This window comes from the organism of the source record quoted next, unplaced genomic scaffold (genome assembly GCF_019419815.1).
Source record: "Pyrus x bretschneideri cultivar Hongxiangsu unplaced genomic scaffold, Pyrus_bretschneideri_v1 Contig162, whole genome shotgun sequence".
NCBI classification, from domain to species: domain Eukaryota; kingdom Viridiplantae; phylum Streptophyta; class Magnoliopsida; order Rosales; family Rosaceae; genus Pyrus; species Pyrus x bretschneideri.
The window spans coordinates 67,267-89,308 of NW_025999460.1; the positions used below are offsets into that span (position 1 = coordinate 67,267).

The following is a 22,042-nucleotide window of genomic DNA, read 5'->3' on the forward strand; positions in this document are numbered from 1 at the left end:
TGCATATATGCCTAACAATGCGCGTATTATTTGATGACTATATGAGAGTCGAGTAGAAGCGTGGGTGTAAGTGAAACCTTAACAAGTGTTATAAATAACTTATTGTATAGTATTGAAACACAGTTATATAATTTGACAATTTTTAATAATTATTTCGTGTCACATTCATATAATAAATAGCTTTATATCACAGTCTTCTAAAATATTACGACCTCATTTATCAAACCTCGTTTATTATATTGCATTTTATTTCGAAGCTGTATAATTAATAAATAGCCCTTATAATACATTTTGCGGCCTTGTCTATAATTTTTTTTCTTTTTGTTGTTTTTTTTCCTCTTCTGTATTGCTAAAATATTTTTTTAGCATCTGAGTTTTCTCTGCAAATGATTGTAATTAAGCATTCAATTCTAATTTTAATTTTATTATTTGAGATAATGGTCCTTTATATTTGCACTTCATCATTCTAGTTCTGAAGGCCAACAACAACAAAACAATAACCAAAAAAAAAAAAAAAAAAACCAATTATTAACAATAAATTTTGCACGGATGCGTGGCATCTAACTTTATCTTAGTAACACTTGATTCACTAAATTGTCTAAGTTTTTTGATGAAGATCCATGTGGACTGGTAGCTTCTTCTGCATGTTCTTTCCACTCCACCACTCTATTTTTCATCTTCTTACCCTTCTCCCCATCCATTAATTCTCTAACAAGCTTCTCTACTTCATCCCTCTTCACATCATTACTAATTTCCATGCCAATGCCCCATTCGTTGCAACTATAGCGGCAGTCCATCTGCTGGTCGAAGAAGAATGGCCAACAGAGCATAGGCACTCCTGCGGTGAGGCTCTCAATAGTTGAATTCCAACCACTGTGTGTCAAAAAACCTCCCACTGATGGATGGTTGAGGACTTGCTCCTGTGGGCACCAACTTGCCATTAGACTTCTTTCCTTTGTTTCAGCCACAAACTCAGGTGGCAAAATATCGGATTCACCATTAACAAGATCAGGCCTAATTACCCAGAAGAAGGGCAACTTGCTGTTTGCAAGTCCCCAACAAAACTCCACAAGTTGTTCAGACGTCGTGACTATTACGCTGCCGAAATTCACATACACAACTGAGTTTGGCTCCCTAGTGTTTAGCCATTGGAGGCACTCAGTTTCTTCTTTCCATAGACTGTATCCAATATTCAAGGGGTGTTCTGGTATCTGATCAAGATGTAATTGAAGAGGGCCAATGGGATACACAAGTGGAAGCATAGATGAGAGAGCATCCAAAACATCTCGCTCCAAGGCGTCAAAAGTATGAAGAACCACTGCTGAAGCTTCACGGACTCTATCGGTTGATTCCATCATGAAGTTAAACATTATGTCATCGGGATTTGTTGTTCGAATGAAGGTTGGGAGATCCTTTAAACGAATATCCTTCATTCCTGGAATCCAATCTATGACCTTGTCCAAATAGCCATTTGTCAAATAGCTCTCCTCTACAAAAAAAAAAAAACAGAATTTTCATTTGCATGTTTAGAAACAAGGAATTAAGAGCGAACCATAAATTCAATAAAGCTTCAGTAGTTCTGTATATAATATATTTCACCTTTGAGTGGTGCCAGGCCATTTTCGATCAAAGCACGACATTGTAGAAGTCCCATGAAGCTGCTGGCAGCAATAGTGTAGAACAGTACTATAGGGACTCCAATTTCTTCAGCAGCTGTGATCGTGGATGTGGACATGAAACCATCCGAAACTATGCAAGTCACTGGAGGATTGTTGGATGTTGTTATGGCATCGTTGTTGAGCGCATTGAGGAGGTCATGAAACGGAGCCAAGAAATTTTGTTTTCTTATGGTATCAACAAGCAAAGTGAGATCCTGTGTGGTATCTCCATCTGAATCTGAGAGGCCATCTGGGATGGCTGCAAACCGAAAATCAGGTAAGCCATCAAGGGAATGGGAGCCTAAAGATTTTAGAAAGCGCCTGTGGTTGTACTTGGAGTTGACGAAGGTAATATGAAAACCTCTATGGTGGAGGAGCTTTGCAAATTTAAGCATTGCCTTGATATGGCTTTGAGTCGGAATTGGAATGCAAACAGCATGAGGCTTAGTAGCTACTGCTGTGGAATCCATTTTAGGTTTTGCGTTTGCATTGCAGCGGTTGCAGTAATGCAGACTATTTATGATGCTAACTAAGCTACTTTTCAACATCTACTGTTTTGTCTTCTTGTGCAGACAGGTAAATTTAAAGAGATATGAAAGAAAATAGCCAACGTTTTGAAAAAGTTTTAACGAAAAGCTCACGGTCCTGTTCATTTTAATGAAAAATCATATTTTTACATTAAAAATCAATCCTGATATTATTCACTTTACCCTTTATTTTAGCTTTATTATTAAAACTCAAAAATTTCAAACTCTTTTCATTAATTTTCCTTTTGAAAAAATCTTTTTGCAGATTGACTTAATCGTAGATTTTGACACAAAGTGAAAAAAAAACTGAATCTTTCATTCATTGATTAGAATCATACATCGAGAGAGTATTTATACATACATCAAACGAGTGTTGACTCAGCACTTTAACTTAGCAATAGCTGGTCACAAAATTAAGGCCTGAGGTGATTCTTAAAAAAAAGCTTTGAAAAATCGGCTTTTTTTTCACATCTGTTTTACATAAAAGTTTACTAAACACTATAATACTGTTTTTTTTTTTTCAAAAGCACTTTTACAAAAAAGTTTACCAAACACTCTCTGCTTTATTTTACAGCTGCTTATTCTCACAGCACAACATAAACAGTTTTTTTTCAAAGCACAGCAATACTAAATCAGCCTTAACTGTAACAATACTAACTAGCTACCAGTAGTAATCTGATGTAGGTGATGTTCATGATTAGTTTGTGAACCTGCAGTACTTCTATCAGATTTGGCCCCCAACGAATATCCGTGCAATGAAAAAATTCAATTGAGAAAGACACAACGGCAACTATTTGATCGCAACTTCACGGGCCCCTTATTTGATAGAGAAAGAGAAATGCTTTACAATAGTGTAAGGATTAAGAAATCTACAGGGAAGATGATTTACAATAATTAGTGGAATCGGACTTCGTGGCTTCTTCTATTCTTCTGTCATTTTGTTTTATATTGCTGAAATAATACTTTACCATCTCAATTTTCTTTGGTTATATCCTATATTCACAATGCATTGATTCTTCTATTCTTGTTGATATTGCTGGAGTTGTTATTCTAAATTTCTATAAAAATTGGATGCTGTATTGTATCTTTCAGTAATTTATTGTAGATCCTAAAACAATGGCAGGAGAAAATCAGGTGTGCCACCCGTGAGTATACCCGTTTGTCTGCATCTGTTGTCATGTGACACCGGTGACAGGGGAGAATCTCTCAGCACACATAGCAAATAATGTAACATCAAGTTCAACCTGAAACTAATATCTAGACAAATTTGAAGATGGTGGCTGGCTAAACATGTTGCTAATTTATTAAACCAACAACTTCTATGAATGCAGTGCATGTTTCTTGGTTGTTCTTAAGCAGAACGTCTGGATTTTTCTGAAGTTTGAATTTGATTCCCTAATTTTTCCAAGTTTGCAGATGAAGAACCATGTGGCATCTGATTGAGAAGTAACTGGAGAGGGCCAATGGCATAAACAGGTGGAGACAAACTTGAGAGGGCATCCAAAACATCTTGCTCCAATGCATCAAAAGGGTGTATAATAATTGCTGAAGCTTCATGAACTCTATTCATTACTTCAAAGATGTTAAAATTTTATCATTGCGATTTGTTTTTACAAAGTCTTTGGGGAGATCCCTCAAACGGAAACTTTTCATTCTTGGAATCCAATCTATAACCTTGTCCAAATGGCCATTTGTCAAATAACTCTCATCCACAACAGGAAATTTTTTATACACATTTTATAAATAAGCAATTCAAAGAGCCAACCATAAAAATCAGTGTGTTCAATAGTTGTATATATTTAGTGTTGAGTGTCCCTTTTCGTAAAAGCACGAAGTTGAATGAGCTTATGAAGCTGCATGCAGCAATAGTGTAGAACAGTACAATAGGGACTCCAATTTCTTCAGCAGCAGCGATTGTGAATGTGGATAATGAAACCATCTTAAATTATGCGCATCACTGGAGGACTGTTGGATGTTGATGTGGGCATCATTGTTGAGTTCATTTAGGAGGGCACGAAAGGGAGCCAACAAGTTCTGTTTTCTGACATAGTCGGCAAGCAAAGTGAGATCTTGGGTGGCATCTTCATCTTATCTGGAAGGCCGTCTGGGATGGCTTCGCACGAAAATCAGGCAAGCCATCAAGGGAGTTGGGGCCGAGAGATTTAAAAAAGCGCTTGTGGTTGAACTCCGTGTTGACAAAGGTGATATGAAAACCTCTGTGGAGGAGGAGACCTTGATATGGCTTTGAGCTGCAACTGGAATACAAACATCATGAGGCTTGCAGTGGTTGCATAATGCAGAACATTTATAGTCCTAGTGAGAACTTTTCAATATGTTTGTGTGGCGGTAGTTGAGATTTCGCAATAAAATCAATTGGCAAATTAGGGAGTAATTCAACTCTTTTTGCGTATATGCAAAGCGTATGACATTTTCGTTTTCTCACACGTTTTCTCACGTGTGGCAAATTTTTAAGAAAGACATGTGGATTACCAAACTTAGTGGTGTGGAATACATGTGGACGTTTGGCTTCACATGTGAGCCAATCTATTCTGATTCCATGAATCACATACAAGATTTCTTAAAATTCATGTTGAGACATTTCTTCACATCCTTACATTCCTATTCTTATCTTTACGCCAGTTCAGGCAGTGAAATATATAATCTTGTTTGAGGAATCTTAAATGAGTGATTCAAGTTGAATAACAAGTCAATTGTATCGTAATAACAAAATAATCAGAAAGTCATTTGGGTGTGATCATATGCTTGATGTGAAAGACACATAAACTATGTAATATAAGGAATGCTAGAGAAAACTGTTTTGAAGAAAGTCCTTTGGGGCCTTTGATTGCCCAAGGTAGGATTGTATTTGGCTATTTAACACCAATTCCAACTTGAACTAAACATGAGGTTAATTAACGACGGAATTAATTCGAATTACAACTTTTTTGAGAAATTTGGGAAAATAATTAGAATTTGGGCCTCGTATAAAATTATAGTAATGATTTTAATTTTATGTAAGTATAACTCAAAGTTATTATGGAAGTATTAATATACCCTTAAAAGTACTATTACACAAAGTTGTCACTTGCAATTATTAGCTATGATCACAATGAGGAAGAATTATGAGTTCAAAGTGGATAGACCGAATAAGGATCGTTTGGAAGTTAGATATATAGATGATAATGGCAAGTGATGACTTCGTGCTATATATAAAAGTTTTATTTACATCTTCACTTTCGTAAAAAGCATAAAATAATTTTCACTTAGTATTACGGTCTAATAGTATTCATTTTCACTTGTAAGTGAAAAATTTTAGATTTGATTATAGCCGCCAAAAGCGAGTTTGAACCGTATTATTGCTAACCCATTGCGAGGCTAAGCCCACCCCTTTTCCCTAGTATAGATAATACAATTTGTTCAAAAAAAAAAAAAAAGCATAAAATAACTTCAATTATTAGACCCTGGTATATAAAAGGATCCTTTTCTTTGGAATTCTAGGGATCTCATGATCGGGATCGTTCATCGTACATCGTACGGTCAGAAATCATTTTAAAATTTAAAATTTAAAATTAAATATAAATGATACCTAAAGAAAACTAATTGTCCGATATACGATGAACGATCTCGATCACGAGATTCCTAAGATCCACAAAAAAAGTACATGGCGAGGATCCTTTTCCTATAAAAGGTTAATCAATCATGCAGCTACAATGAATATATGGGTCGCCGGATCCTTTTCATGTATAAGGTTCTTCAATCATGCAGCCACAACGAATATGGGTCGCCGGATCCTTTTCCTATATACGGTTCTTCAATCATGCAGCTACAATGAATATATGGGGTAACATATTAATGTTACGTGTCGGGTGTCCCATGTATTGGTCATGATGCACAACCACTCTACCAAACAAGCAGACAAACATTTGACGTTGGCGGGCCCATCATTTATTAGAGGGTATCTTAAAGAAACATTTCTAGTATTGTTTACTTTTAATGAAAATGATATTTTTACCTTGAAAAGTTACTCTTGGTACTATTTACTTACATTTTATTTTGTCATTTTTATTAAAGCTAAAGTTTTTGAGGATTTTTCATTAGTTTTCCTTTTATTCTTTTATATGATGCTGAGAATACTATATACTCATATAGTTTGAAAACTTAGAATTAGTTTGGGATTGTGGTACTTTAAAATAATAATAATAATAATAATAAATTTGTTTATTAAAAAATTGGAACATTAAATATGTTTGGTAAAATAAAAAAAGAATTGTTTTGAAAAAAAACTATTGTCGATGACAGTAAAAAAGACATAGAAAAACAAAAGCATGGTCAACCATGCTTCTAAAAAAGTTTTGTTTTTTTTTTCCATTGCATAGCGAACAATGCCTATTTAATGAAATTTGCAAATAACAGGTATACTCCCGCATATTTTACAAAATCACAATAATTGTTCCTTCGTTATTTTATTTGACAATTATTATATCATATTTAGTAGCATATTTTTTAAGTCATTCATATTCAGAGCAAATTTATATAAAATATTATCAAAATATTATTGACATTGTTTTTTTTTTTTTTTTGGTTAAAAGCATTTTTACAAAAAAAAAAAAAAAAGGTTTACCAAATACTCAACAATTTTGTTTTACAGTCACTTATTTACACCACACATAGAAACATTTTTTTTTTTAATTACAACAATACCAAACTAGTCCTTAGAACAATAATAATATGGGTAATTTTGAGATAGTACTAAACCACATACCGACATTTATTTATTTTTAATTAGGAACGATATTCAACACTAATGGAAGAAAGAGTTCTAAATTACATAGTCTAGCATCTAGGTTTTTCTTAGTAGAACTTGATTCACTAAATTGTCTAAATTTTTGTATGAAGAACCATTTGGCCCGGTAGCTTCTTTTGCAAGTTTCTTCCAGTCCATGACCTTATTTTTCAACTTCTTACCCTTCTCTCCCCCCATTAACTCCTTGACAAGCTTCTCTACTTCATCCCTCTTCACATCATTACTAATCTCCATCCCAATGCCCCATTCATTGCAAGTATAGTGGCAGTTCATTTGCTGGTCGGAAAAGTATGGCCAACAGAGCATAGGCACTCCTGCAGTCAGGCTCTCAAATTAGGGAGTAATTCAACTCTTTTTGCGTACATGCAAAGTGCATGACATTTTTGTTTTCTCACACATTTTCTCATGTGCGGCAAATTTTCAAGAAAGACATGTGGATTACCAAACTTAGTGGTGTGGAATACATGTGGACGTTTGGCTTCACATGTGAGCCAATCTATTATGATTCCATGAATCACATACAAGATTTCTTAAAATTCATGTTGAGACATTTCTTCACATCCTTACATTCCTATTCTTATCTTCACGCCAGTTCAGGCAATGAAATATATAATCTTGTTTGAGGAATCTTAAATGAGTGATTCAAGTTGAATAACAAGTCAATTGTATCGTAATAACAAAATAATCAGAAAGTCATTTGGGTGTGATCATATGCTTGATGTGAAAGACACACAAACTATGTAATATAAGGAATGCTAGAGAAAACTGTTTTGAAGAAAGTCCTTTGGGGCCTTTGATTGCCCAAGGTAGGATTGTATTTGGCTGTTTAACACCAATTCCAACTTGAACTAAACATAAGGTTAATTAACGACGGAATTAATTCGAACTACAACTTTTTTTGAGAAATTTGAAAATATAATCAGAATTTGGACCTCGTATAAAATTAGAGTAATGATTTTAATTTTATGTAAGTGTAACTCAAAGTTATTATGGAAGTACTAATATAGCCTTAAAAGTACTATTACACAAAGTTATCACTTGCAATTATTAGCTATGATCGCAATGAGGAAGAATTATGAGTTCAAAGTGGATAGACCGAATAAGGATCGTTTGGAAGTTAGATATATAGATGATAATGGCAAGTGATGACTTCGTGCTATATATAAAAGTTTTGTTTACATCTTCACTTTCGTAAAAAGCATAAAATAATTTTCACTTAGTATTACGGTCTAATAATATTCATTTTTACTTGTAAGTGAAAGATTTTAGTTTCGATTATAGCTGCCAAAGGCGAGTTTGAACTGTATTATTGCTAGCCTTTGCGAGGCTAAGCCCACCCCTTTTCCCTAGTATAGATAATACCATTTGTTCCAAAAAAAAAAAAAAAAAAAGCATAAAATAACTTCAAGTATTAGACCTGGTATATAAAAGGATCCTTTTCCTTGGAATTCTAGGGATCTTATGATTGGGATCGTTCATCGTACATCGTGCACAACCACGCTACCAAACAAGCAGACAAACGTTTTACGTTGGCGGGCCTATCATTTATTATAGGGTATATTAACGAAACACTTCTGGTATTGTTCACTTTTAACGAAAATGATATTTTTACTTTGAAAAGTTACTCTTGGTACTATTCACTTACACTTTATTTTGTCATTTTCATTAAAGCTAAAGTTTTTGAGGACTTTTCATTAGTTTTCCTTTTATTCTTTTATATGATGCTGAGAATATTGTATACTCATATAATTTCAAAACTTAGAGTTGGTTTGGGATTGTGGTACTTTAAAATAATAATAATAAATCTATTTATTAAAAAATTTGAACATTAAATATGTTTGATAAAATAAAAAAAGAATTGTTTTGAAAAAAAACTATTCAAAAGCATGGTCAACCATGCTTCTAAAAAAGGATTTTTTTTTTTTTCAAAAAGCATAGTGAACAATACCTATTTAATGAAATTTGCAAACAACAAGTATACGTACTCCCGCATATTTTACAAAATCACAATAATTGTTCCTTCGTTATTTTATTTGGCAATTATTATATCATATTTAGTAGCATATTTTTTAAGTCATTCATATTCAGAGAAAATTTATATAAAATTTTATCAAAACACTATTGACATTGTTTATTTTTTTTTTTGGTTAAAAGCATTTTAAAAAAGAAAAAAAAGTTTACCAAATACTCAACAATTTTGTTTTACAGTTGCTTATTTACACAGCACACAGAAACATTTTTTTTTTTTAATTACAGTAATACCAAACTAGTCCTTAGAACAATAATAATATGGGTAATTTTGAGATAGTACTAAACCACATACCGACATTTATTTATTTTTAATTAGGAACGATATTCAACACTAATGGAAGAAAGAGTTCTAAATTACATAGTCTAGCATCTAGGTTTTTCTTAGTAGTACTTGATTCACTAAATTGTCTAAATTTTGTATGAAGAACCATTTGGCCCGGTAGCTTCTTTTGCAAGTTTCTTCCAGTCCATGACCTTATTTTTCAACTTCTTACCCTTCTCTCCCTCCATTAACTCCTTGACAAGCTTCTCTACTTCATCCCTCTTCACATCATTACTAATCTCCATCCCAATGCCCCATTCATTGCAAGTATAGTGGCAGTTCATTTGCTGGTCGGAAAAGTATGGCCAACAGAGCATAGGCACTCCTGCAGTCAGGCTCTCAATTGTTGAATTCCAACCGCTGTGAGTTAAAAATCCTCCTACTGATGGGTGGTTCAGGACTTGCTCTTGTGGGCACCAACTTGCTATTAGACTTCTTTCTTTTGTTTCGGCAACAAACTCAGGCTGCAAAATTGCGGATTCACCAACTACAAGATCAGGCCTAATTACCCAAAAAAAGGGCAATTTACTATTTGCAAGTCCCCAACCAAACTCGACAAGATCTTCAGGCTTCATGACTGCTACACTGCCAAAATTTACATACATGACAGAATCTGGCGCCTTAGCATTTAGCCACTCAAGGCATTCAGTTTCTTCTTTCCACAGACTGTATCCAATATTCAATGGGTGTTCTGTTATCTGGTTGAGATGCAATTGAAGAGGGCCAATGGGATAAACAAGTGGAAGCATAGATGAGAGCGCATCCAACACATCTGTCTCCAAGGCATCAAAAGTATGAATAACAATTGCTGAAGCTTCATGAGCTCGATCCGTTCCTTCCATCTTGAAGTTAAATGCGATGTCATCGGGATTTGTGGTTCGAAAAAAGGTCGGGAGATCCTTTAGACGGATATCTTTCATTCCTGGAATCCAGTCTATAACTGTTTCCAGATATCCATTTGTCAAACAGCTCTCATCTACAACAAGAAAATTTCATTTGCATTTTTAGGAAATAAGCAAGAGTTAACCACAAATTAAGCAATTGCTTCAACATTTATATATATTTCACCTTTGAGTGGTGCAAGTCCTTTTTGAACCAAAGTGCGAAATTGCATAAAGCCCATGAAAGCGCACGCTGCAAAAGTGTAGAGCAGCACTGAAGGGATTCCAACCTCTTGTGCAGCTGTGATTGTGAATGGGGACAAGAAACCATCTGAAACTATGCAAGTCACTGGTGGATTGTTGGATGTTGATATGGCATCATTGTTGAGTTTATTGAGGAGGCCACGAAAGGGGGCCAAGAAATACTGCTTTCTAATAGAGTCAGCAAGCAAAATGAGATCTTGGGTGGCATCTTCATCTGAATCTGGAAGGCCATCTGGGATGGCTTCGAACCGGAAATCAGGCAAGCCATCTAGGGAGTCAGGTCCTAGAGATTTAAGAAACCGCTTGTGATTGAACTCCGTGTTGACAAAGGTAATATGAAAACCTCTACTGTGCAGGAGTTTTGCGAATTTTAGCATTGCCTTGATATGGCTTTGAACCGGAATTGGAATGCAGACAGCGTGAGGCTTAGTAACTACTGCTGTGGCATCCATTTTAGATAATGTGTCTGCATTGCAGTGCAGTGCAGATTATTTATAGTACTGCTGTGCTAGTAGTGAGCTACTTTTCAACATATATGTGGTTCAAGTTGAATGATAAACACACTCTTTTTCTCCTTCTGCACATCTTGTTAAATCATTTCTGTTGTTTTGTTTGATTTAGTCAACCTGATGACAAAAAATAAAGAGTAGTATGTAAGAGACTAAAAATGGTGTGTGAAAATCAACTCTCATTGCTAAAACTTTTTGTAATCATCTTAATTTTCATTGGTTATATGTGAATTAGTTCTTCAAGTACTTAGAGAGCGGTTGTCGCTATGTAGAGAGCCAGCTAACATTGTATTCCATTGCCAGCAGTAAACCTATTTCTTCTTAACCCTTCTCTAAGCACTGCTGACTAACCCCGTTCGGTCAATTTCCGCAGTAGTTGGCCTGTTTTCATGGTTTTTGGCTTTTTATTATTTTTCATTCTTCTAAATTTTATTGTTTTTAGTTCCTCCTACTACTAGTTTGCTTATATACTTTCTCTAAGCTTCAAAACCACGAAGTTGGCATAATATCGTTGCTTCTTTATTTTCATATTCAAGAACTTCATTCAAGGTCTTTTGCTAGAAGTTGTGTTAGTTAGATCGAACTATTTGAAATGTTTTCATAGATTATATATATATATATATATATTATATACTAAAACTCAGTTTCAGTTACTGTTCATTGACAATAAAATGGCGAAATTGCCCTTAAAAATTTTCATTTGTTCGTTATCTTTCCTGCCTTCCACGGTTTAAATGACGGTTGTGCCCTCACTTCCATGCGTCTCTCATCGCCGTTTTTCTGCTTTCTCTTCGTTTTTCAGTTCCTTTTGACTGCTTTCAATCGATTTTTTTCCCCATTACGTTTGGTTCTCTTCTTTTCCACCCGTCTGCTCTCTCTTCCTCTCTCTTCTAGATTTAGCTATTTTCCCCTATCGTCTGCTCTCTCTTCCGGATTTAGCTGTTTTCCCCTATTTTGTGTCTTTTGGCTGATTTTGTGAGTTATTTGGTTTTCTTGCTACATGGGATTTCAATATTTTTTTTTTTCGTGGTTTATGTGTGGTTCTTTGATGTGTTTTGATTTTTTATTTCAGAAAAAGTTAAGAATCTGATCAAACGTTTATCGGTGAATTTTCTATTTTTCTGATTGTGTGTGATTTAATTTTTTTCAAGCACTGGGTGTACTTTTCTGATGTGCTTTGATTTTTAGTTGCAACAAAAGTTGTTGCTTGAATTTCCAGTTTTTCTCTAAAGCTTTGCAAGCTCTTTATCATCAAGGTATATAATTTTTTTTCTTTTTCCTGAATATTTTGTTGCTGTCTTTTTTTTTTTTTTTTTTTTTTTTTAGGCGGAGGGACTATGTTTTGTTTGCATATGAGTTTTTTTGTGGTTTTGTTTGGTTATTTCAGTTTTGACCATTTGCATATAGTTTTTCTCAATAAATGATAAAAGAAAGAGATTATCATGACTAGCTTGCTTCTTTTGGGTTACTAAATGTTTAGATGCATTGGTAAGGCAAAAACATCTAGAAAAAGGATATGAATCTTCTCCGGATCCCTTTTTTGGGGATCTCGGAGATCAAGGTATAAGGATAGTTCATCAAAAATTATGCAGTCACAATTAAATGCTTTTTATATTTTTAAGAGTAAAGTAATTTCGTTTTGCATAAAAAATATTTAATTGTGGTTGGACGATCTTTGATGAATGATTCTTGTGTCTTGATCCCCAAGATTCAGGGATCCGAAGAGGATCCAAATCCCTAAAAAAAATGTGAGTTAAACCCTATGTGGCACGACTAGTCTATCTTTTAGTCCAGAAAAGATAAAATAATGATAAAAAAATTGGTGGCAGGACAAAAAAATATTAAAAAATATGATAAAGCAACTTATGGCAGGAAAAATTGATGGCAGGACCAAAAAAATATTAAAAAAAATGTAATAAAGCAACTGATGGTAAGGCAAAAAAATCTTGAAAAATGTGAGTTAAACCCGGGCACGACAAGTCTTTCGTAAGGCACCGGCGTGGCACGACAAGTCTTTCTTTTAGTCAGAAAAAGATAAAATAATAATAAAAAATTTGGTGGTAGGACCACAAATATATTTAAAAATGTTCAACAATGGAAGGCTATTTGCGTGCGTCGTGGTGCCAATGAAGCGGCACACAGATCGGCTGGCCGCGGTCTTAGTCTGTCACAACCGGTTTTGTAGTTCAAAGAACCGTCTAATGTAATTTCTGATCTTATTTTAAAAGATATTTCTAATGCTTAATTTTGTTTGGTGCGAGATTTTTTTCCCTTCATTCAGGTTTTTTCGGAAATTTTTTTATCAAGGGCCCATTGTTATTGTTGGCATCTTTTCCATTCTTTTCCATTGATTGTACGTGAATATCGTACTCGTTTTAAAAAAAAAAAAAAAAACAATGTGATAAAGCAAAGTATGTTTGTAAGCTCTTCTCCTTTCTTTCCTGCACGTTTACTGTCTTATTTCCCTTTCTTTCTGCTTCTTCTGCTTTCTGCTTTTTCTCCTATTTTTCTTTCATTTTTAGCTTCCTTTTTCTGTTGATCAATGCTGTTTTATCTACAGCTTCAACCAAAAAACTTTTTGCTCGTGTTAAAGAATGTTGGCATGTGTTATCCAAATCAAATAAGTATTGATTTACATTTTTTTGTGCGTAAATCGTTGATCCTAACATGAATTCCCTATTCTTTTCGTGTATATAAACAATAGGCTCTTTAGGATTACTGTCAAGGGGGAATACTAGGTTAGCCATTTTGTATACTGATGATAAGGCATTTGATAATGTCTATTTTGTAAATTATATTTACTTAGACAGCTTTGTAAAAATATTTGTTTCATTTTCTGTTTAGTATTTATAACACTCTTTGCATATTTATATGTTAAAAACATAATCTATAGTCATATTTTCGCTCCCGCAACAACGTGCGGGTAAAATTTACTAGTGTGTGTGTGTGAGCAACAATGCGCTAGTTCTTCTATTCGTGTTGATATTTTTGGAGTTTTAATCAAAATTTTCTATGACAAATAAGATCAATTTAATTAAAAACAGTAACTAAATAAAACTGAAGATGTAGTAGCAGGCCAAACATGTTGCTATTTCTTTTGAACCGATAACTGTGATACATGCAATACATGTCTCTCATTAGTTCCAATGCACAGCATCTAGATCTTTTTAAACTGAATTTGATTCACTAATTTTTCGAAGTTTGCAGATGAAGAACCCTGTGGACCAGTGGCTTCCTCTGCCAATTTTTTCCACTCCATGGCCTTATTCTTCATTTGCGTACCCTTCTCTCCCTCCATTAACTCTCTAACAAGCTTCTCAACATCATCTCTCTTGACAACATTATTGATCTCCATACCAATGCCCCATCTTTTGCAAGTACAGTGACAGTTCGTCGGCTGATCAGCAAAGAACGGCCAACACAGCATAGGCACTCCTGCAGACACACTTTCCAGCGTAGAATTCCAACCACTGTGTGTCAAAAATCCTCCAACTGATGGATGGTTAAGGACTAGCTCTTGAGGGCACCAACTCGCTATTAGACTTCTCCCCTTAGTTTCATCCACAAACTCGGGTGGCAAAATTGCTGATTTACCAACTACCAAGTCAGGCCTAATTACCCAGAAGAAAGAAACCTTGCTATTTGCAAGTCCACAACCAAATTCCACAAGTTGTTCCGGGGTCATGACCGTTATGCTGCCGAAATTCACATAAACAACTGAGTTTGGTGCCTTATCGTTCAGCCATTCAAGGCACTCGGTTTCTTCTCTCCATAGGCTATATCCCAGGGACTTCAAAGGGTGTTGTGGTATCTGATTGAGAAGTAACTGGAAAGGGCCAACGGCGTAAACAGGTGGAGACATAGATGAGAGAGCATCCAAAACATCTAGTTCCAATGCATCAAAGGTATGTATAACAATTGCTGAAGCTTCATGTAGTCTGCCCATTCCTTCAAGTATGATATTCCAGATTGCATCATTGGGATTTGTTGTTACAAAGTTGTTAGGAAGATCCCTTAAACGAATACCTTCCATTCCTGGTATCCAATCTACCTCTTGGTCTAAAAAGCCATTCGTGAAGCACCTTTCATCTACAAACAGCTAAGTAATGCTTTATTAATAAAAAGTATCTTCATTTGCTTGATTAACAAATACAAATTCTCTCATGGCCAATGCTACAATTGTCGTTCATGAACTTTGAAATTAGGACGTCTCCAACAAATTCGAAATTGGGTGCTACTAGATTAATTGGCCATTAGCAACACCACTGTTGATTAATAAAAAAAATAGAATTAATAACCAAATTGTAAAATTATTATTAGCACTTCAAAAAGTAACCGTGCTTTATTTCCTCCCTTTATTTTTTGGGTAATTACTTATGCTAATTACCACTTTTTCTCACACTGCACATCCTTATTTATTTTTACTATTGAGTTGGTTGAATAAATCAAAGCATAATCAAGTAACAAAAATAAGCATGTGAAATTATTTCCCTTATTTTTTTCACTAGGAAGGAGTGTAAGATGAATTTTTGTAGATTGAATAATAGTTTCCTAAATTTGACCAAAAAAATTAAATATTAGTTTCCTAAAATCAAACAATTGCTTTAATTCTTTACCTTTGAGGGGTGCTAGTCCTCTTTCCACCAAAGCAGGATACTGCATATAGCCCATGGTGCCGCTTGCTGAAAAAGTAAACACGAGTGTGACGGGGATGCCAAGTTGTTTAGCTGCAGGGGCCGTGAATGGCATGAGACCATCTGAAAAAATGCATGTCACTGGAGGAATGCTACTACTGTTGTTGAGTTTCTTTATCAGATCAACAAAAGGTGCCAAGAAGTTGTTTGTTGACGGAATCTGCAAGCAAATTGAGGTCTTGGGTGGCATCTTCATCCGAATCCGGTAGGCCATCAGGGATCGTTTCAAACCGAAAATCATCAGGCAAGCCATAGAGGGACTCGGGTCCTAGAGATTTAACTAACCGCCTGTGATTGAACTCAGTGTTGACATAGGTTATACGAAAACCTTTATGGTGGAGAAGTTTTGCTAATTGAAGCATTGCCTTTATGTGACCTTGAACCGGAACTGGAATACAAACAGCATGAGGCCTGTTAGAACACATCTCAGATTTGTGGATCTCAGAGTGTATGCTTACTGTATGAGGGTATTTTAACAGCAAACGTGTATGGATCTATGAATTTTGGTCTGTCTTGAGACAATGAGTGGTGCAAACTTAAGAAAAAGTAAGGGCCGGATGTCAATAATTTTGGCAGTGCGATGAAATTCCCAGGGTGAAGACAAAGCTAATTATTGGGAGATTTAACGAAAAGTTCGCGGTATTGTCACTTTAACGAAAAATCATATTTTTGCATTTCCCTTCATTTGTAGAGACATGGGAACATTTTTTTTTTTTTTTAAATTACTATTATGAAGGAGGGGAGAAGAGTTTGTAACTATTACAATAATTTAAAGGAGGGAAGTTTCGAACTCAGAAAAGTTAGAAACCCACCACTCTATCTACTAGAATGTTGGACCACATGAAACGACCATGGATAGATTTCAGTGTGCCAAGAACACAGCGTAGTACACCAAATGTCATAATACTAATGGTTGAATACTTAAAAAAACAATGTCCAACCACTTGTATTATGATATTTGATGTACCAAACCGCATTCTTAGCACATGAAAACATAATTTCAAAGGCTTGGGACCTCTTGCTCATGCCACCCCCCTATTTTCTATGCATTTTAGCACAACACTAGGACCTGTTTGGATGTGCTTTTAAAAAACATTGAAAGCGTTTTTAGTGAAAATGTTTTTAAAATAAATATTTAGTAAAGATGTAAGTAAATCTTGGAAAAGTACTTAAAGTGCTTCCTGAAAGAGCACATAAATGGTGTTTTTCTTGCAAAAGCGCTGAAGCGCTTTAAGTGCTTTTAAAACCTAAAAACATTTTCTCTAAAAGCGCTTTTAGTTATTTCAAAAGCACATCTAAACGAGCCTAAAAAGGCTGCCCTCGTGATGCTGCAGGGGCTTAAAAATTGTATAAAACCATGTTGATAGTTTTAGATATATATTACATACATGTAAAAATAATTTACAACCTAAGTCTTCAATTTCTTTGTCACGGTGAAGTCCCCAGCGCCTTCAAAACCCTGATACAAAGGCACTAGTATACTGCTTAGAGAGAACTTAGGATATGAGGAAATTTGCAAATTTAGCTAAACAATGCTATTATTTATCCAATCAAAGCTAGATTGGAATGGTGCAGAACTAACACTACAAAATTCGTTAAAACTAAACAATGGGTAGAATGTTTCTAAGATTTATATTTTATACACAAATTAATCTTCTAAAAAAAGCAAAAAAACACAAATTTGAAAGGATAAAAAGGTCACAAACACATAAGTCATTTAATTGAGATTATTGACCAAATTTTGTTAAGCAATCGCATGGATTATATATGCCAAATATTAGATGATGGTAGGCGTCAGATGATATAGTAACTGAGATCTTGAACTCATGTGAATCAACTATATACAAAATACCTCAACAAATATTATATATATTTAGCAAACACAGATACAAAAGGGCAAGTAAAAGAGTCTAAACTTTGATATAGCTTACCAAGTTAGTAAAATATAATCCGACATGGCCAGCTCAAAAGAAAGAGATTCCTCGACTCTTAATGTGTTATAGTGAAACAATACAATTTCCTGCATATTTCAATATATCCCTACATATTTCAATCTATTCATTTGTCAATATATCCATTATATCCATGAACTACACTAATTGATCGTCATTGTAAAGGACCAGTGAATATTTGTTCCATGAAGCCCCTCTTGAGAATCCACTGGTTTCCTGAAAAAACAGCATTATGTTAGTAATTGATTAGCATTTAAAGCATTTGTATATGTAACTCTACGGAATGCATGATTAATAGCATGAACTAAGCAAAGATCTACCTTAGGAAATGAGCAACATATTTTTGTCTGGTCACATTCTTCATGTCCTCTAGTTCTTTTTTTATAATTTTCCAACTGATAAATTAATCATCCCCAAAGTTGCATTTTTAATAACCAATATATATGTGGATTGAAACAAAAAAGTGCAATGCAAAAACAGAATGACTACTGGGAAGTTAATGCAACTGGATGGTTCCAATAACTATGAGGATGTAGTAGCTAGCAGGCTAAACATGTTGCTAGTTCTTTGAACCGATAACTGTGAGGCCTGCAATACATGTCTCTCATTAGTTCCAATGCACAGCATCTAGATCTTTTTAAACTGAATTTGATTCACTAATTTTTCGAAGTTCGCAGATGAAGAACCCTGTGAACCAGTGGCTTCCTCTGCCAATTCTTTCCACTCCATGGCCTTATTCTTCATTCGCGCACCCTTCTCTCCCTCCATTAACTCTCTAACAAGCTTCTCAACATCATCTCTCTTGACAACATTATTGATCTCTATACCAATGCCCCATCTTTTGCAAGTACAGTGACAGTTCGTCGGCTGATCAGCAAAACGGCCAACACAGCATAGGCACTCCTGCAGACACACTTTCCAGCGTAGAATTCCAACCACTGTGTGTCAAAAATCCTCCAACTGATGGATGGTTAAGGACTAGCTCTTGAGGGCACCAACTCGCTATTAGACTTCTCCCCTTAGTTTGATCCACAAACTCGGGGCAAAATTGCTGATTGACCAACTACCAAGTCAGGCCTAATTACCCAGAAGAAAGAAACCTTGCTATTTGCAAGTCCACAACCAAATTCCACAAGTTGTTGACCGTTATGCTGCGAAATTCACATAAACAACTGAGTTTGGTGCCTTATCGTTCAGCCATTCGAGGCACTCAGTTTCTTCTCTCCATAGGCTATATCCCAGGGACTTCAAAGGGTGTTGTGGTATCTGATTGAGAAGTAACTGGAAAGGGCCAACGACGTAAACAGGTGGAGACATAGCTGAGAGAGCATCCAAAACATCTAGCTCCAATGCATCAAAGGTATGTATAACAATTGCTGAAGCTTCATTTAGTCTGCCCATTCCTTCAAGTATGAAATTCCAGATTGCATCATTGGGATTTGTTGTTACAAAGTTGTTAGGAAGATCCCTTAAACGAATACTTTCCATTCCTGGTATCCAATCTACCTCTTGGTCTAAAAAGCCATTCGTGAGGCACTTCTCATCTACAAACAGCCAAGTAATGCTTTATTAATAAAAAGTAACTTCATTTGCTTGATTAACAAATACAAACTCTCTCATGGCCAATGCAACAATTGTCGTTCACGAACCTTGAAATTAGGATGTCTCCAACAAATTCGAAATTGGGTGCTACTAGATTAATTGGCCATTAGCAACACCGTTGTTGATTAATAAAAAAAAATAGAACTAATAACCAAATTTTGAAACTATTATTAGGACTTCAAAAAGTAACCATGCCTTTTTCTCTCTCTTTATTTTTGGGGAAACTTGAAATAGGTCTAATTTTATAGCCCAATATTAGGATTAGTCCAATTTTTAGTTATTTTTGACTTAGCTCCAATGATTAGGATTCCATGTCAGCAATTTTTCTGATTAGGTTGATTTTTTTGCATTGTTATTACTATTTTACCCTCTTATAGATTTGGCACGTTCTCCATATATTACCCACGTTTTAAATTTTTATCAGAATTCAAATTCATTGTTTAGTGGTCTTTCATCTTTCTCCCAGATTTCTTGATAACAATTTTGAATTTGAATTTCTTATCAATCTATTTTTAAGGAAGGCTTAAACTTATCTAGTAGACAATGAATTCGGATGGATTGGAGTCCCATCATTTTATTGAATTGAAACACTTAAATGAAACAAAAACTCAAATTTCGCATAACTTCTTTATCCTAGTCTTCCTTTTCCCAGCTACCATCTCCCTCATTTATGAATCTACAAAGGACATGTGCTCTCATATTCTTCATCGCCTCTGCCGAAAAGACACCTTCGACTAATTCTCCATCAGCTTTTTGTTGCAATATACATCACAGCAACTCCACAGTCATAACTGTTTAACAAAAAAAAAGGGTATGAACTTAAATATTACATTCTATCACCATGAAACCAACAAATAGGCATATACCTGTTTCATAGGTATACCTATAGATTTGATTGTTCTACAATACCTGTTCTACAGGTATACCTATAGAACACAATACCTGTTTTACAGGTAAACCAAATCGATGGGTAGGATAAACATACCTCCAACTCATGGATCTTCATAATTTCCATCTTTGCATACAATTCCGACAAATTCCACTTAACAACCTTAAGTGAGATGTGCTCTATAGGTATACTTCAGGGGGAAAACAGGTATCAAAGAAAACTGATCCAATGCATACTTCGAAAAATTTTAAAGTACCTGTTCTCCAAGTATACCGGGAGGCCAGAACTAGATCTTCGCCTATTCTGTTTTCATCATATAGTGGGAGAAATTTTATAACTTTCATAGCTTCATACGGATTTAGGAGATTTGTTTCAAGGTTTTCGCTGGATACGGACGCAAACCAATTTGAAAGATGGGAGGATAAGGTTTTTGAATAAACAGAGAGACAAATCTGCAAGAGACCTGATAAAGGGCTCTAATGGCACTTGTTGTAATTTTGTTGGTAAATTATGTGCATTTTAATTGCTGACATGGATGATTGTTGTACTTACTAGCCCCCACTTATGCTTATGTAATATAAATGGATTCCATTCAAAACAGGCTTATAAAATTAGACCCATATCAAAAGACCCCTTATTTTTTTGGGTAATTACTTATGCTAATTACCACTTTTTCTCACACTGAGTTGGTTGAATAAATCAAAAGCATAATCAAGTAACAAAAATAAGCATGGTGAAATTATTTCCCTTATTTTTTCACTAGGAAGGAGTGTAAGATGAATTTTTGTAGATTGAATAAGTTTCCTAAATTTGACCAAAAAAATTAAATATTAGTTTCCTAAAATCAAACAATTGCTTTAATTCTTTTCCTTTGAGGGGTGCTAGTCCCCTTTCCACCAAAGCAGTATACTGCATATAGCCCATGGTGCCGCTTGCTGAAAAAGTAAACACGAGTGTGACGGGGATGCCAAGTTGTTGAGCTGCAGGGGTTGTGAATGGCATGAGACAATCTGAAAAAATGCATGTCACAGGAGGAGTACTACTACTGTTGAGTTTCTTTATCAGATCAACAAAAGGTGCCAAGAAGTTGTTTGTGACGGAATCTGCAAGCAAATTGAGGTCTTGGGTGGCATCTTCATCCGAATCCGGTAGGCCATCAGGGATCGTTTCAAACCGAAAATCATCAGGCAAGCCATAGAGGGACTCGGGTCCTAGAGATTTAACTAACCGCCTGTGATTGAACTCGGTGTTGACATAGGTTATACGAAAACCTCTATGGTGGAGGAGTTTTGCTAATTGAAGCATTGCCTTTATGTGACCTTGAATCGGAACTGGAATACAAACAGCATGAGGCTTGTTAGAACACATCTCAGATTTGTGGATCTCAGAGTGTGTGCTTACTCTATGAGGGTTTTTAACATCAAACGTGTATGGATCTATAAATTTTTGGTCTGTCTTGAGACAATGAGTGGTGCAAACTTAAGAAAAAGTAAGAGCCGGATGTCAATAATTTTGGCAGTGCAACATCAAACGTGTATGGATCTATAAATTTTTGGTCTGTCTTGAGACAATGAGTGGTGCAAACTTAAGAACAAGTAAGGGTCGGATGTCAATAATTTTGGCAGTGCCGATAAAATTCACAGGGTGAAGACAAAGCTAAATTAAAAGAACAAACAAAAAATGTCATGAAATAGAAAGCTAGGTCCCCCCTCCCTCTTCTTGCAAGATAACATTTAAGTGGCAAAAAGCATCACCTATGGAGTACTATGGCCTAGTTCCCGAAATAGAAAGCTAGGTCCCCCTCCCTCTTCCTTCTTTCAAGACAACACTCAAGTGGCAAAGAGCATCACGTATTGAGTACTATGGCCTAGTTCCCATAACTCTACCCCAATAAGTTTTGCATTTCCCT

General features: G+C 35.3%; 2 protein-coding genes and 2 pseudogenes across 2 annotated transcripts; all 4 read right to left on the reverse strand.

Moving 5' to 3' along the window:
• Positions 1-396: 396 nt before the first annotated feature.
• LOC125475873 (7-deoxyloganetin glucosyltransferase-like) lies at positions 397-2,163 on the reverse strand. Its single transcript, XM_048581231.1, has 2 exons — positions 1,600-2,163; positions 397-1,489 (listed from the first exon to the last, which is right to left on the reverse strand). Exons 1-2 carry the CDS (start codon positions 2,126-2,128, stop codon positions 567-569), a joined length of 1,452 nt encoding a protein of 483 aa, XP_048437188.1. The 5' UTR covers positions 2,129-2,163; the 3' UTR covers positions 397-566.
• Positions 2,164-9,216: 7,053 nt separating this feature from the next.
• Positions 9,217-10,999, reverse strand: LOC125475874 (7-deoxyloganetin glucosyltransferase-like). The gene is made up of 2 exons (XM_048581232.1): positions 10,411-10,999; positions 9,217-10,318 (listed from the first exon to the last, which is right to left on the reverse strand). The coding sequence occupies exons 1-2, from the start codon at positions 10,937-10,939 to the stop codon at positions 9,429-9,431; spliced, it is 1,419 nt and encodes a 472-aa protein (XP_048437189.1). The 5' UTR covers positions 10,940-10,999; the 3' UTR covers positions 9,217-9,428.
• A 3,063-nt stretch (positions 11,000-14,062) lies between these two features.
• LOC125475875 lies at positions 14,063-16,101 on the reverse strand (annotated as a pseudogene).
• Positions 16,102-18,269: 2,168 nt separating this feature from the next.
• Positions 18,270-21,529, reverse strand: LOC125475880 (annotated as a pseudogene).
• Positions 21,530-22,042: the final 513 nt, after the last annotated feature.

Excerpts from the sequence above, each read along its gene's own strand:
- LOC125475874 (XM_048581232.1), bottom strand. The coding sequence starts at position 10,939 with ATGGATGCCACAGCAGTAGTTACTAAGCCTCACGCTGTCTGCATTCCA. Across the intron at positions 10,319-10,410 it reads AGGACTTGCACCACTCAAAG|ATGAGAGCTGTTTGACAAAT; the intron begins GTGAAATATATA and ends TTCTTGTTGTAG.
- LOC125475873 (XM_048581231.1), bottom strand. The coding sequence starts at position 2,128 with ATGGATTCCACAGCAGTAGCTACTAAGCCTCATGCTGTTTGCATTCCA. Across the intron at positions 1,490-1,599 it reads TGGCCTGGCACCACTCAAAG|AGGAGAGCTATTTGACAAAT; the intron begins GTGAAATATATT and ends TTTTTTTTGTAG.